Source organism: Protomyctophum parallelum (assembly GCF_964188405.1).
Source record: "Protomyctophum parallelum genome assembly, chromosome: 21".
NCBI classification, from domain to species: domain Eukaryota; kingdom Metazoa; phylum Chordata; class Actinopteri; order Myctophiformes; family Myctophidae; genus Protomyctophum; species Protomyctophum parallelum.
This window is the reverse complement of record NC_139713.1, coordinates 25,663,508-25,678,531: the sequence shown is the minus strand read 5'-3', so window position 1 is coordinate 25,678,531 and position 15,024 is coordinate 25,663,508. Positions and strand designations below refer to the sequence as shown.

The 15,024-nt window shown below is 42.9% G+C and overlaps 3 protein-coding genes across 3 annotated transcripts; 1 reads left to right on the top strand and 2 right to left on the bottom strand.

The window, feature by feature from the left end:
• Window positions 1-98: 98 nt before the first annotated feature.
• Window positions 99-5,357, bottom strand: minar2 (membrane integral NOTCH2 associated receptor 2). Its single transcript, XM_083794465.1, has 4 exons — window positions 5,190-5,357; window positions 4,594-4,965; window positions 2,409-2,669; window positions 99-1,578 (listed from the first exon to the last, which is right to left on the bottom strand). Exons 2-4 carry the CDS (start codon window positions 4,753-4,755, stop codon window positions 1,381-1,383), a joined length of 621 nt encoding a protein of 206 aa, XP_083650591.1. The 5' UTR covers window positions 4,756-4,965; window positions 5,190-5,357; the 3' UTR covers window positions 99-1,380.
• A 13-nt stretch (window positions 5,358-5,370) lies between these two features.
• isoc1 (isochorismatase domain containing 1) lies at window positions 5,371-13,558 on the bottom strand. Its single transcript, XM_083794464.1, has 5 exons — window positions 13,278-13,558; window positions 10,581-10,700; window positions 9,892-10,095; window positions 8,865-8,981; window positions 5,371-7,161 (listed from the first exon to the last, which is right to left on the bottom strand). Exons 1-5 carry the CDS (start codon window positions 13,551-13,553, stop codon window positions 7,012-7,014), a joined length of 867 nt encoding a protein of 288 aa, XP_083650590.1. The 5' UTR covers window positions 13,554-13,558; the 3' UTR covers window positions 5,371-7,011.
• On the top strand, window positions 11,174-11,917 carry LOC310879609 (coenzyme Q-binding protein COQ10 homolog B, mitochondrial-like; the record flags this gene model as incomplete). Its single annotated transcript, XM_083794380.1, has 1 exon — window positions 11,174-11,917. One exon carries the CDS (start codon window positions 11,174-11,176, stop codon window positions 11,915-11,917), a length of 744 nt encoding a protein of 247 aa, XP_083650506.1.
• Window positions 13,559-15,024: the final 1,466 nt, after the last annotated feature.

Sequence of the window (15,024 nt, the reverse complement as noted above, 5' to 3'; positions counted from 1 at the left end):
GACTGGAAACAGACAGACTCTGTCGCCATCTACTGGATGGAATAGCACTTTTCACCCATGTTAAAACAAACTGGTGCTTGGTAATTATTAAAACATTATTTAATCATTGATAAATTACAGCCACAATTTAGCGAAAATAATAAACCGTATAAAACAGTAGTGCGAGTGCATGTGCAGTGCAACGTCAACTTAAAACAAAACATTCCAAATTAACAAGAATTTTTCAGATCAGTGGTTCCCAACCTTCAGGATCAAGGCAGACTTGAAAATCTGTGAAAAGTGTAAGTGGCCCACTCATGTAGCTCAGCCATTTGGCTGCCGTGTTAGTGGTCAGATGGGTGGGCCGCATACGCTTTCAGAAATTTTGTATACAATAGTTATATAAACTAGAGGGCGGACTGCCCCGCCTCCAGCTATTCATTTCAATGGAAGTTTCTCACTGGTGTTTTGAAACACTCGGAAGAACACTACCTCTGGATTTTCTCGATTTGGGCACCAACATTTGGTGCCAACCTCCATGAGCTCACCTGAATCAATTCATGAACGAGCACTCTTGGGTTCAACGCCCAACTGCGCGCTCTTTTGCTCGCACATGTACATCGCCCACCTGCAGTTCCAGCTTTGGCCAGTAGGGTGGGGCAGCTTCAATGTTTCCCAGGCACTCTGGGGGCCTGCTTTATGCACACAATTAAATACATTTCAAGTACATTTCCAGTGCCTGCATTACTTTGGCATACATCGTGTGTGTTGGGGGAAGACACATTGATGGTTTTGGAGAAGACATCAAAATGAAAGATTATATAAAAGAATAGTTTTTTCAATTGGAAAAGTTACACAGCATTACCTTACCGGTTCCGTTAGGTCAACAGTTCCGTTATTTGTTTTTCCCACCTAATATTGAACCATGCTCAGTGTTTCCACTGAAAATGAATTGGTCCAGAACCCTCAAAGTTGATTCGGAACTGGAACCAAAAAATATTAGTTTTTTCTTGCCCTGGACTGGGAACCAAAGTGGGCGTATCACAAGGTTGGAAGATGCAGATGTGATATACACAATGGAAAAAGTAAGCCAAAACAATTATCATTAAAAAAAGAAAAGAAAAGTGAAACTGCAATTGCCACTGACGATTGAATTTCCCACCATTAAATGGACACTTTGAGCAGTCCAATTGGACACATTGCTGTCCAGGCCTGAAATTGAACCTGGGGCCAACTGGGTGGGACTCCTGCCCCCTAATTACAATGGTGCTTTAAACTGGTGGAAACGCAAGCCGGTTCGCGTCCGGTTCTGTGAAAGCACCAACGTTCCAAGGATCTAGAACGGAACCAGATCTAGAACCAAAGTTATTTTGGTGGAAAAGGGCCTAGAGTGTGTATTTACTATCCAGCTCTCTTTGTCATCACCACTGACACAGTAATGACAACAATGACACAAATACACAGAGAGACTATGGTCAGGACTTTACACAGTTTTTTCCTCATGAATTCGGCTTCTTTTTTCTTCAGTAAAGAGTCAAATCCAGGCGTGTATAATTCCTCAAGCCAAAAGTTCAGTTCCTTGGGCGAGTTCTCTTCCTCCTGCAAAGCACAAACAAAACAGAATGCAGTTTAAAATGAAAATAAGTTTAAAATGCAGTATGTCACCGGTGTTGAAAACAATATTCACTAGTAGGCACTTATTTGACCGGATTCCCCAGGGCTCTATACTAGGCCTCCTCTATATCTTTGGCAAAAATAGCACATCACAACACAACACATTGTGAGCTCGTAGCCTCGTAGATCATCTATTTTCGCCGAAGGTTAGTTTCAGAATACAGATATTACTTAGGGATCAAGTGTGTTAAGTTATAATGCTCAATTTATAGGCCTACCCCACAAGAATCTCAGATCTACAAGCATCCTTTAGATGCTCAAGAATCAGATAGGTCGTGCAGCATTTTAAGAATTGAAGCATCTATGGTATGTCCCAAATATGTCCCAAACCGCCCCCTAAGGTCTTCCACCGCCGGCCTGCTCGCTTTGCCCAAAAAAATGACAACAAAAAAATACGGGGAAGCAGCTTTTTGCTTCTACGGGCCGTCGGCATGGAACAAGCTCCCACTGTACCTTCGTCAGGCAGCCTCTGTAGACATTTTTAAAGCTCAGCTCAATACCCACTTCTACAACATTGCCTTTAATTGATCTTGTATTTTTTATTTTTCATGTCCTCACTGTACTGCATTACTGCTTGTTTTTTAATGTCGTTGCCTTGCTTTTCTTTTATTCTCCATTGTTCTGTAAAGCACTTTGAGCTGCATTTCATGTCATGAAAGGTGCTATACAAATAAAGTTTTATTATTATTATTATTATGGTGACAGTGTAGTAAAAAATAAAGAGAAGAAGATAAAAAAAATCACAATATATGTACCTTCATATAGTCGGCCAGGTTACCGTTTAGGGTGTGCCTGTCGTATTCCTGGACGGTCCAGGAGGGTTTGCATCTCTCGGGTTCCGGCTCCGCGATCTTGGTGTCGGTGTACAGAGGGTTAGTCTTGATGTTCGGCTTGAAGGTGACCGGCGTGATGTGCTCCAAGTAGCGCTCCACAAACTCCACAGGAGGAGGAGCCCCATGCACCTCGGCCGGGGGAGAAGGCCTGGGGTAAGAGTCCTGCAGCCCACACGGGTCCCGCTGTGGAGGTTATATGAAAGAACAAGGTGACATCGTCAATGGGAGGGAAAAAAGTACTCAAATGTTTTACTAAGTAAGTAAAAGGTTTTCAATACAGCATTGTAGAAATACTCCTTTGCAAGTAAAAGTCCGGAATTAAAAATGTACTCGAGTAAAAGTACAAAAGCATTGGTATCAATAACTCATTGTGCCGAATGTCCCATTTCACAAGTTTTCAAATGTATAAAAGATATTTTGAAAATAGATCTAAAAGCTCACAATGTGTTGCATCACGGCGCAATGTGAGCTTGTAGATCGGCTCACAATGTGTTTTCTTTTTTATGTTTTTGGTACATTGGCCTATGATGCCCAAAATAGGGAGGCCAGATAGGCCAGTCTATCTGTGGGTTTTATAAATATTGAACCAACTACGGGATGGGCTTTTGACTAAATAAATAATAATTACATTAGAGTGGAGTTTGGACATCCAAGGTTTTGCTACAACTATCAATTATTTAAATCACAGATAAGAACCCATTTGTTGCTGCCTTTGATTCTGGACTGCGATTTTACTGTCTTATTTTAAATTTCTTCTTTTTTTTACTATATTCAAATGTATTATTTTCTAGAACTGTATCCTTTATTTTACTAAACTATGTACATGTTGTAAAGCACATTGAATTTCTACTTTGAAATGTGCTATAGTACAAAACGAACTGGCCTTACCTAAACAGGCACAAGTTGCACATTCACATGAGAGAGCATTGAAAGCAGATATTATGTTCCTCATTAGCATGCTGTTCAACATGATTAAAACATAAACAAGGCGGCTCTAATAACACCCCGGCAGCCCGGCTTCACCTGTGGATCTCATGACATCATGTTGATGACATCAGGGTGGAGGGTGGAGTTAAAGATGCAGCTATGAATACATTTACCCACCCTAACTATGATATTAATACATTAACCCACCCTAACTATTAGCAGCAGTGGGTGGTCTGTCTATCTATGGCAAAAATAGAACAGCACATATAGAAAGCAAACATAAAACATTAGCACGTTCACTTTCCAGTAGTTTGCCATCAATTCAGACAGCAGACATAAAAGCCAGATCCGTTTCTTACTTGCAGTAAGATTCAGATCTGTCCAGCTGAGTTACTCAAGACGATACAATGTCTCCACGATTTGCCTTTTCAGAGATATTGTATATAAATTGTGATACAGTGAATGCACATTCTATAATTTGCAATTCTATACGACTATACCTTAATTTATATTCTGTTAAACGACGGAAAGGCCTAAATGGTCCGTTATCCCTATTCCTTGTACGTAGCTTTTGTTACCGTTTAAGTGGTTGTACTGTAACTTGGAAAAAGAGTAATAACCATAAAAACCAACATGGAAAAAGAAAAGAAAAAATAATGTAAACAATGTTACTTTGAGGGAGGTGTTATGGGTATTGACTACATGTGTTCCGGGGAGGCTGTGCTGTTGTGCTAAAGACTGGACTGAGTTAACAGAGACACAGCACATGTTCTGATATTAATAGGCTAGGCACCCTTTGTAGTGACCCTCCACCTCGGGTTAGTTTGTGCTGCTGCGGCATGGCAATAAATCCGGGCTCAGTGTTTTTGAGCTAGCAACTTGAACATCGTCACCTCGTCTTTCTAGCCACCCAGCAACGTCACAATATCATGGATCATGATTAGGGATGCACCGAAAGGGAAATTATTGGCCGAAACCAAATACAGCCATTTTCTGCCGAATATCTTCTGCGGCCGAATATTCGGTGCATCACTAATCATGATACGGCTTGAAAAATAATTGTGACATTATATTTTTCCATATCGCCCACCCCTAGTACATCCAAGTACAGCATACCTGCTCGTAGATCCTGTTGTGCCAGTGTCTGTGGCTGGACATGGGTTAGGACTATAGTAGTTACCTGCTCGTAGATCCTGTTGTGCCAGTGTCTGTGGCTGGACATGGCCGCCCGCACCTGGAACATGCCGTGCGTGGCGGGCAGCATGCCCACGTCCAGCTGCAGGAACCGCTGCGGGTGGTCGTTGTTGGGCAGAGCAGAGACGTCCATCCTTTTGTGCAGCATGGCGTCCGTCCGTCTAGCAAGTTGTTTTGGTTAACGAAAAGATGGGAGGGATTATATCTCCAAAATGGCCTGCGAACACCCCAGGATCCCCCAGAATGAAGTTACCGGTACTAATGTTGCTCTGGAGAGGAAAGTCTGGAGCTCTCTGGTGGAGCTGTTGCCCCTGCGACCAGACTACGGACAAGCGGTTGAAGATGGATGGATGGATAACTAAACGATAACAAAAACAAAAATTAAAAAAAACATTTTCGTCATCTGCACTAAATAAAAGGTAGAATTAAAAACAATTGATAAACGATAACTAACTGAAACTGTATTGTGTATACAAAACTTAATAAAACTAACTGAAATGATAGATAAAATGCCTGTATTTCTTGTCAATTTATAAACTTTTTGGGATTATATGAAATCTTAATCTATTTATGTAGCTGTACCAGTTTTACACCAGTCACCACCATGTGGCACCTTGCAGTCCGTGACGTCACTCCTTTACAATCTGTCAAATAACCGAAAGTTAGAAAATAATTTAAACTAATAAAAAACTGTTATTAGCATTTTCTAAATAAAATATAAATAAAAAATAACTCAAAATTCGCTCTAGAAACAAAAATAAATAAAAAGTTATGCCAAAACTAAAAATAATAATAATTGGTTTATAAAATGAATTAACTAAAATGAAAAATTCAAAGCCATTACAACCTTGGCGTCCAGAATGTGGCCTCACTCACTCCAACCGGCTCCACAATGGCTGCGTCCAGTTGGCTCTACTCATGCTGCCGTCGCCTCACCACACCACAACCTGTCTGTGGCTCTGGAATTATTCATGAGATGCTAGCTACGTAGCTTCACCAGGTGTCATTTGACAGGGCTGTGAAACCCAACCTCATGGCTTCTTGTTGGAGAGCAGCAGTAGTAGCTGTAACAACCAATGAGAGAGATCTCAACCTAGGGCTGAGGAAACTGATCGGAACTACAATATATAGAAACCAAATCATTTAGAAATTATAATTTACTTATACGTTATAACCTGAATAGTCTAGAATATATTTTTATCAACAAATTGTCACACAAAATAGATATAAACAGATATGAATAGATAAAAAACTAAATCAACAAAGATATGAATAGATAAAAAACTAAATTAACAAAATTGATTAACGCTGTACAATTCTTCTCTTACGGGAATAGAGCTTGGGCAGCAGTGGCTCAGGTGTAGAGTGGCCAGATGGGAACCTGTGAGGTTCCCAGTTCGAACCTGGAATCCCCCAGAGTTAGTGTCCAAGTGTCCTTGAGCAAGACTCCGAACGCCGAATTGCTCCCGATGTGCAGGTTGGTGCCTTGCATGGCTTCCTCCGCCATCGGTGTATGAATGTGAATGTAATGCACAATCTATGTAAAGGGCTTTGAATAAAAGCACTATATAAATGCACCATTTACCATTTGTAGATTTCTATTCGTCTATTCGGGCATACGTAGTTATTCATTTCACTGCAAAATTGACAGCTTCTGTCCACGCGATGAACCGGCAAATCTTTACTAAACAACAAACTAACAAATAAACCAATAATAACTTGGTGATATAATTTGCTACGTTTATTTACAATCGTTTCGGTTTGACAGGCTTGCGTGCACCAATAGATAACAGATAACTCCAAGAGTGCTCTTCATACTAAACAGAGTCGGGACAACAATGTCATCCAATCAGGAGAGAGAACTCTATACACTTTGCGTATAGTTTATGAGTACTCACTCCTGATTGGTTGATACAGTATAAACAAGCTTGTGAAATTGGAAATAACAAAAGCAACAACAAAAAACATTAGCAGACAACATTAATTTGGAACTGAAACACCATTAAATTAAAGTTAAATTATCTCTGTGGGGTCTACTAAAACTCTAGACACACAGAGATTTTTATTCAACAAGATAATATCACTCACGCCCCCTTTTAACTGCTCATTAACCGATAGGAGCCGATCTACAGGCTAGCGATGTGACGAGTCACTAGCCTTTAGAACGGCTATTTTCAGCACGGTGCGCCGTCGTGCAGTGAAGTATACAGGCATATGGTAACATCTCACATGCACACCCTGATCTGGTCTCCACTCCACTACGCGTGGAACCTTCTACCTGCAGCACTGCTTCTAAATGTCTGGTGTGTACAAATGGAACCAAACAGACTAACAGAGCATCCCAATGGTCCACTTGTACACTCACAGTTATAGGCCCAGTAAAGGGGTCGAGAAACGGTGTAGTCTACACCTTCATGGCAAGGAGACCGGACTCCGGGGCGCTGGTTCTGATGACGCTTTGGACCTCCTTGAACTTGGGGTGCTCCTTGTCGCCGACCAGCTGCAGGAGGACCGCCTCGCTGGTGGTGACGACGGCGCCCGCCCCAGACAGCCTCTGAAAGTAGGTCGGGAGTGGCTTATTGTCGCTATCGGCTGGTAACATGCGGGAGTCTGTCCCCGTAACAATGTGCTAGACCCCTAGAGATGGATTTCTGAGGTGGAGAGCCACACCTACCATCAGCTCCCTGCAGTACTTACCGCACGACTTGCCGCATCCAAGCCGTGCTACACATACCCTGAGTTGGCGGTGCCCGAGGATCGAATCCATGACCTTGTGGTCTAAAGGCGAGAGCTCTACCGACTGAGCTACCTGGACACATATCAGACGATTAGGCAACTAAATGTTCAAGTCAGACTCAAGACGCAGCGCCGGTTCTTACCCAACTGCTGCTATAGACAGGCTTGCTCAGTTTCTATTATTCAGTGGTGGGAAAAGTAGTCACATTTTGTACTCAAGTACAAAATCTGTATAAGTCCGGAATTAAAAATTTAACATATTGGTATCAAAATGTACGTAAAGCACCAAATGTAGAAAGAATGTCTTATTTCTAGTTTTCAAACGTATACAAATCTTTTGAAAATTATCACGATGCGACGCATTATATCTAGATTTTCAAATGGCCGAATGTATATAGAGCTGAAGTGTTCAATGTATGTTTTGTAATAATAATCAATTTAACTAGTAACTAAAGTTTTCAAATAAAAGTAAAGTAAGGAAAATACTTTCCTCTGAGATGTAGTGGAGTAGAAGTTTCTACTAAGTTTCTACGGTTTCTACCGTTTCAGAGCTGTTTGGCTTAGCACAGCTCAAATGGCACGCTGTAGTGTGGTTATAAATAATTCAGTATTTAGCCCATTTTGGGCGGGAACCCTTTTGGTGTTTTAAACATTATGTTATAATTTAGCTATTGAAAAATAGCAGATCTACAAGCTTGTAGGTCTGCTATTTTTGAAAAATCTTGAAAATATTTATTTCAGAAAACTGGAGGATTTAGAAGATTTTTTTTTAAAGTCATCATTAGACGCCACACTTATTTTGTATGAAATCACAGGCCGTTGGGAGTATCCTCCAGTATCCACCTGACTGACCGAGTTATATCCATTGTTTATGAAGTACCAATAATGCCAGAACAGACCACATCCAATCGATCCGTCACCCGAAAAGATCCACCCATTGCTTTCTTTTCTGACTCTCTCTATAGCAATGATATAGCACTATATATAGTAATAGCACACTCTATGTGACGTTATTCATGAACAAGGCTTGTCTTATGTGCACCAGTGTTCATTTTGTAGATTAAACCTATGACGAAAAATGTTGACTACCTTTTCTGAGTGACAAAAACTAAATCTAAACTAAGCTATGATGACAAAATCTAAATATATTGACAACAAATAAAAACTAGACTGAAATAGGGGACTAGTGGAGAAGAGATTCAGACTAAAAAAGACGACAAGTCATTTTATGTTGGGTTGCACTCAGGTGTTGCACTCTGAAAATGACAGATCTACAAGCGTGTTGTGAGAATGTAGATCTGCTATTTTTAGCATGCAGCAAAGTGTAAAATCAGCAATTACGATGCCACCAAGGCCCGCCAAAATGCCTTTTTGACGACTAAAACCTTGGGATATTTAGTTGACTGAAACTAGACTAACACTAAAACCTTCAGATGACTAAAATATGACTAAAACTAAATTGTATTCAAAAGACTCATGACTGAAACTAAATCAAGAGTTAAAATCAACCTTGATGCTCACCTGAAAAGCAAACATCCTGTCCACCATGCTGCGTGACGACGTGGCGTCCGCTACCACGTGAACCTCGTACCCACGGCCAATCAGATCCAGAGCTGTCTGCTGGACACACACATGGGCCTATAGGAGAAGAGAGAAATAAACCACTCATCCAATCAGATGTCTGCTGGACACACAAATGGGCCTATAGGAGACGAGATAAATAATATACATTTAAAACCACTCATCCAATCAGATCCAGAGCTGTCTGTTGGACACACACAAGGGCCTATAGGAGACGAGAGAAATAAACCACTCAACCAATCAGATCCAGAGCTGTCTGCTGGACACACACATAGGCCTATAGGAGACGAGAAAAATAAACCACTCAACCAATCAGATCCAGAGCTGTCTGCTGGACACACACATGGGCCTATAGGAGACGAGATAAATAAAACATCATCCAATCACATCCAGAGCTGACTGCTGGACACACAAATGGGCCTATAGGAGACGAGATAAATAAAACATCATCCAATCACATCCAGAGCTGACTGCTGGACACACAAATGGGCCTAGATGGCAGAGAAATAATACACATACTGTCTCTAGGTCTGTCACGATTACACATTTAAATTGACGATTAACTGTCACACTGCGATTAAAGGACCACTTCACCACTTTTCAACCCAACTTCATATAATTGGTCCTCATTGATGATGATACCACCGTTTTTTTAGACAGACTACTCAGTCTGTGTCTCCTAGGAGGGCTGCGGGCACTGGGCAGTTCAGAAACCCGTCCACCAGTGACCGCAGAGCAGGCAAACATTGATCAAAATAACAATTATTCTACTTCTATTTGAGTGTCAAATTAAACCAAATGTTTTCATTTTATGCTCTGAAAAGTTAAAGATCTAATAAGGGTCCATTTGGTCACCAACTCTCCATCATTTTGCTGGGGACCACCTGGAACCCGCTCAAGGACCACTGGTTGAAAACCACTGCAGCCTCTAACCCAAACAGCCCTACGGCAGCGCGTCGTCCCTTACCTCGATCCCAAACAGCACTACGGAGCGCAGCGCAGGCAGATCCGCCAGCACAGCATCCGTCTCGGGAAGCACCATGGAGAAGCGGGTCTTTGGGAAGAGCAGCCTGGCGCCGCTCACGTCCAGTTCTGGCACCGTGCTGCCCAGACCCTTGGGGTACTGCTCCGACACGACGACCGGGATGTCCAGGATGCCGGCCCCCTGCAGCTGGACACACCAGAAGAAAAGAAACGAGAGGCCGGCTTTATTATTAAGCTACCAATATATTTCATGTTATGTAATAAACATAACTTTTTAAGCGCTGATGAGCTAATGAGTGCCTGCTTGCTTGCTCTGGGGAGGAATTGAATGTTGACCTTCAGGTCAAAATCTGTGTCAAACCAGGAACAGCCCCAGCACTCACACGCACATGCAGGAAGGCACGCACACTCTCACAAACAAAAAGAGACTGAACAGGTGTAACACAAGAGAGCAGAGCCACACTGTAAAAACATTATGTATTTTCATCCATGATTCAGTTACCTACAATGCTACATGATTATAATTTTATTTTTCCCAAAACGTCACCGGGATCATATTCAGGGCCGGAACCCGCGACCCATATATTACACACACATATTACAGTAAAGTGGCCTTTAACAAACACACTGACGGACAAAGAAAGCATGGAAGTAGCATGAATGAAGCATTACCAGTCTTTTTGCCACGGTGACGATGTCCTCAAAATAACTAATGGCAGGTCGGAATCTCTCCTGGAGGTCACAGCAGAAGAACGCAGTGGTCTTCTGACACAAGTTACCCAATGGCACCATCTGGCAGAAGAGATCCATATGAATTAGCTATTTATATATAACCATATAATTATGCCATGTTTCCCACACAATGGTATGGGACCAAGCTCAAAACGCATCGCTTCTCGAGCTTGTGGATCTGCTACATTTGATGCATTTGTGTGACGCTGCTGTATGAACAAGTAGGGGCATTAATTTACGAAAAAACAAAACAAAAAACAAAAGTTAGAATACAGAGATAAGAGGTTTCTGCCTGACAGCCACGATACATTAAATAACGAGTCTTTCATGCGAGTAAGAAAGGATATACATTTTATTCAGGGTAATACATCGCCCAAATATGGACGTCACTGAGACGTCACAGTAAAAAGGAAAAGACAGCGGTTTAAAAGGAACGGGAAGACCTTGAGATAGGGCTCTCTGACAGAGATAAGCCCTGTGTGTTGACATCCCAAAGCTGAACCTGAGTCCTCTGAACCCGTGGTCCCATAAGAATGGCCGCCTCGGTCATTGGTAGGAAGTTACTGGCGTGCGCGATGAGAACGCAGTTCACGGACATCACCCACGTGGTCACGCCTCGGCCCCGTCCGCCAGCGCGGGCCGAGGAGCGTGCGGGATGGCACGTTCCGTTGGCCAGAGCTCCCAGAGAGCTTTTTCATCAGGGCCTGCACGGAGCTACCGCAACGGCAACTCAACGCAGAACAATCACGAACCTCCCCAGTGAAAGGAAAGAGTACTTGGAGCGGAGGATACTCGGATACTCCATGGAACAGATGTACGAGATAGTGAACAACGTGGACGACTATAAGCACTTTGTGCCCTGGTGCAAGGAGTCCCAAACCATCACGAAAAGCCCCAAAGACGGCCTCTCCAAAGCAATACTCGAAGTGGGCTTCCCGCCGCTGGTGGAGAGATACACGTCTGTGATCACCAGCGTGCGACCCCACCTCGTCGAAGCGGTGAGTAGCGGCGGGACGTTCTTCGACCGCATGGAGACTACGTGGCGCTTCGGCCCAGGCCTGCCCGACCATCCGCTCAACACCTGCACCGTGGACTTTCGGACCTCCTTCCAGTTCCGCCCCACCGCCCAGCTCTGCTCTGAGCTGTACTCACGTTTCTTCCGCGAGGTGGTGAAACGGACTGTGGCGGCGTTCGAGCGGCGTGCCGGCGAGCTGTACGGCCCGGCGACCTGCATACCGCGGGAGTCGAGGCATCATGAGGTGCACAGACGTGACTGAGGCCCCACGGTGTGTCAAGATTATTCTCCTAACCGCAATTATTTGAGATAGTCGCAATTATTGTTTTCGCATAATACTCATACTCGTCAAGATTGGTCATAAACATTTCCATGTCGAACAATATTCATATTCTTGGCCCAGGCCGTAGCGTAACGGTCTGGGCACCGGACTGGTGATCCAGTCGCGGTGTGCCGCGGGTTCGACTCCCGAACCCGACACGGCCTTTACCGCATGTCATCCCCCCATCTCCCTCCCGTTTCCTGTCAGCCTACTATCTGTCCCTTAAAAAATCAATAAAAGGCGTAAGCCGCAAAAAAATATCTTTAAAAAATATATATATATTCATATTCTTTCCCAAAATGTAACAATACTGGCAACTATTAAATGATCTGCCCCGCGCACCATAATGTTCCACAGTCTCAACGACACATCGAGCGGCAATTGTCAAGTGAATGAACGAAAATGAATCAGTGACAGCCCTAACCGGACGTGAGGCTTGCCTCCGCCATCTGCACATCATCCTTTACACCCGTAGTTCTGGTCCTTGAGGGACCCCAGGGGACCTCGAGGTGGTTCCAGGGGGTCCCCAGCAAAATCAGTTCATTTAGCATTGAAATCAGTGTTCTAGGTAGGTGGTCCCCAGCTAAATGTTACTCTATACTGTGCAAAAAGCATGGAATACGGATGTGTATATTACAGGAAACTCCCGATAAACTTCCCAACAAACTCTGGTAAACTCTCAAATTGTACCATAACACCTGTACATTACCGTATATTACTGTATATGCCTGCTAAACTTGAGGTTTACGGGCAAATCTAGTGCCCATAATTGCCCGTTAACTCCTCTTTTCTCACATACCGGTAGCTACTCGAGAGAGTAAAATTAAACCATTTAAAAATAGTTTCATTTTATGCTTCAATTATTAAACAACTGCATTACTTAATTTAAAGAAGTCTAAATTTGTAAAAAGAAAATCACACCCGTGTGAACTGAGTGGCTCAAATGCTAAATAAATAATGGACCTTAATTGATATGAAAGGGGTTGAACCTTTAACCCTAATGGCACCAGCTATTTTTGAAAAACCTTTCTAAAACACATGCGTACAACACCACAAATCTGTTATGGGGTCGCTTTTTACTCCACTATAATTATTTGAAAACTTTAGTTACTTTGCTTTGTAGATTTTGTGATTATTATTAAAATTACAAAACATACATTTGGTACTTTAAGTACATTTTGATATACCAATACACTTCCATCAACATTTTTAAATGTTGAATTACTTGTAACAAGAATATTTCTACATTTCAGTATTTATACTTTTACTTAAAATAATAATAAACGAGTAGTTTTCCCACCCCTGAGGGGTTGCAGCAGGGCACCAGTCGGAGTCTCAGCTTGCAGGGCGCGTGCGACACAGTGAAGTCCGGCGGCGCGTCCACGTACTGTCCCCATTCCTCCGAGAACACCTGGATGACGTGCCTCGCGCGCACGTCCACGTCACGACCGTACTTGGACGCGAAGCTTTGCAGGATGACATCGTGGCTGGAGCCCTGGGGCAGGGAGCACGGACGGGAGAACGCGGAGAAAGACAGCAACACTGGAACTTCAACACTAGCCATGGTGTCCGCCATGTTTGTTGTTGTGTGAGTGTCACGCCCACGCCGACACGACGACGGAGCATGCGCAGTGTGGGGGCTAGTTTAAACCTGTAGTGTAGACTGTAAGTTTATATGGTTTAAACACAGGATAACCTGGCATGTTGCAATGCCGCTATCTATTGGACTGTAACGGCGTTAAAGCGCAAAAGCACTACTAAAGCAGAGGTTCGATTGATTAATTGATTGATTGACGAAATACAGTTCAATTAAATAAGGTCTGCTATGCTATTAAGAGATTTATAACCCAAGAAAGCACAATTGTTTCTATTGGGGGTCCTTTAATACTTATGGGCTATGTAACCTTAACATACTCATTTCATCGAAGCAATTTACCAAAAATACAATAGTAGGCCTATAGTTTCTCTTGAATCTAGGGGGACACATTCAAGCGTGCACGCATGTGCACCATTCCGTACCCGTGCATGCACATCACAATTTTTTGCGCCTCCTATACACAGCTTTTTGCCCGTAACTCGTGTCACATGTGCCATATTGACAATGAAAGGAGAATTTACGTCATATGATATGTGTCTGAACAAATCGGCTTTTTGTGGCAACACAGACATTAAATGCCTTTGACAATGAATGGAGAATTTATGTCATATATGTGGACGAGCAAATTGGCCGGTTTCTGATTAGACCGCATAGTAAATCTCACGATAATCTACACCTAAATAAATTTATATTTATATCAAACCCAGGTGTGTTACATTGAGCCCGTATCTCTGGAGCTGAACTAGGGAAGGGAAGCACTTGATTTCAGTACAAACCTAAGCACTGCCCGCGCACATTCCATATGGTGAGTGATGACTGACTGACACCGGCCCGGGCGGTGCACAAGTAAGTAAATACACAAGTGCCCCCTATTCTCTCATCACTCAGAACAGCTGTTCGCTAACTACAGTAGCTACAGTATGCAAGCTGCTTTGACATGATGTTCACAGACTTATCAGCTAAATCGTGATTAAAAAAATGATGCCTCACGCCTCTCAGCCATTACAAAATGCAAAACCCCACACCTCTTGTGGCTTATTGCTTTAATATGCTGCAATATAGGCCCTATGGGCCCCATGGCTCGGCAAGGCTACTTACAAGTAAAAGTCCGGAAATTCAAATTCAAAATGAACTTGAGTAAAAGTACAGTAGTTACAGTACGTCAGTTAGGCCACCATGAGTCACACCATGACGGACCGATGTGCTCTTTAAGATGTCGGCTGAGGCTGATCCTTCATGCCACCTGTCGCGTCTGCATCCATATTCTATGACACAGGTCTTGTAAGGGTCACAGGTCAAGGGAGGGGACTGGAAAGTAGATGAATATAACACACGCACACATGTGTGTGTCATAAGATTATACCACTCCTAGCCCTCCTATTTATAGTCCTCATAGTATTGTAAGAAAGATAAAGAAAATGTTCAAGCATGCATGCTTTGCCGAAGCCAT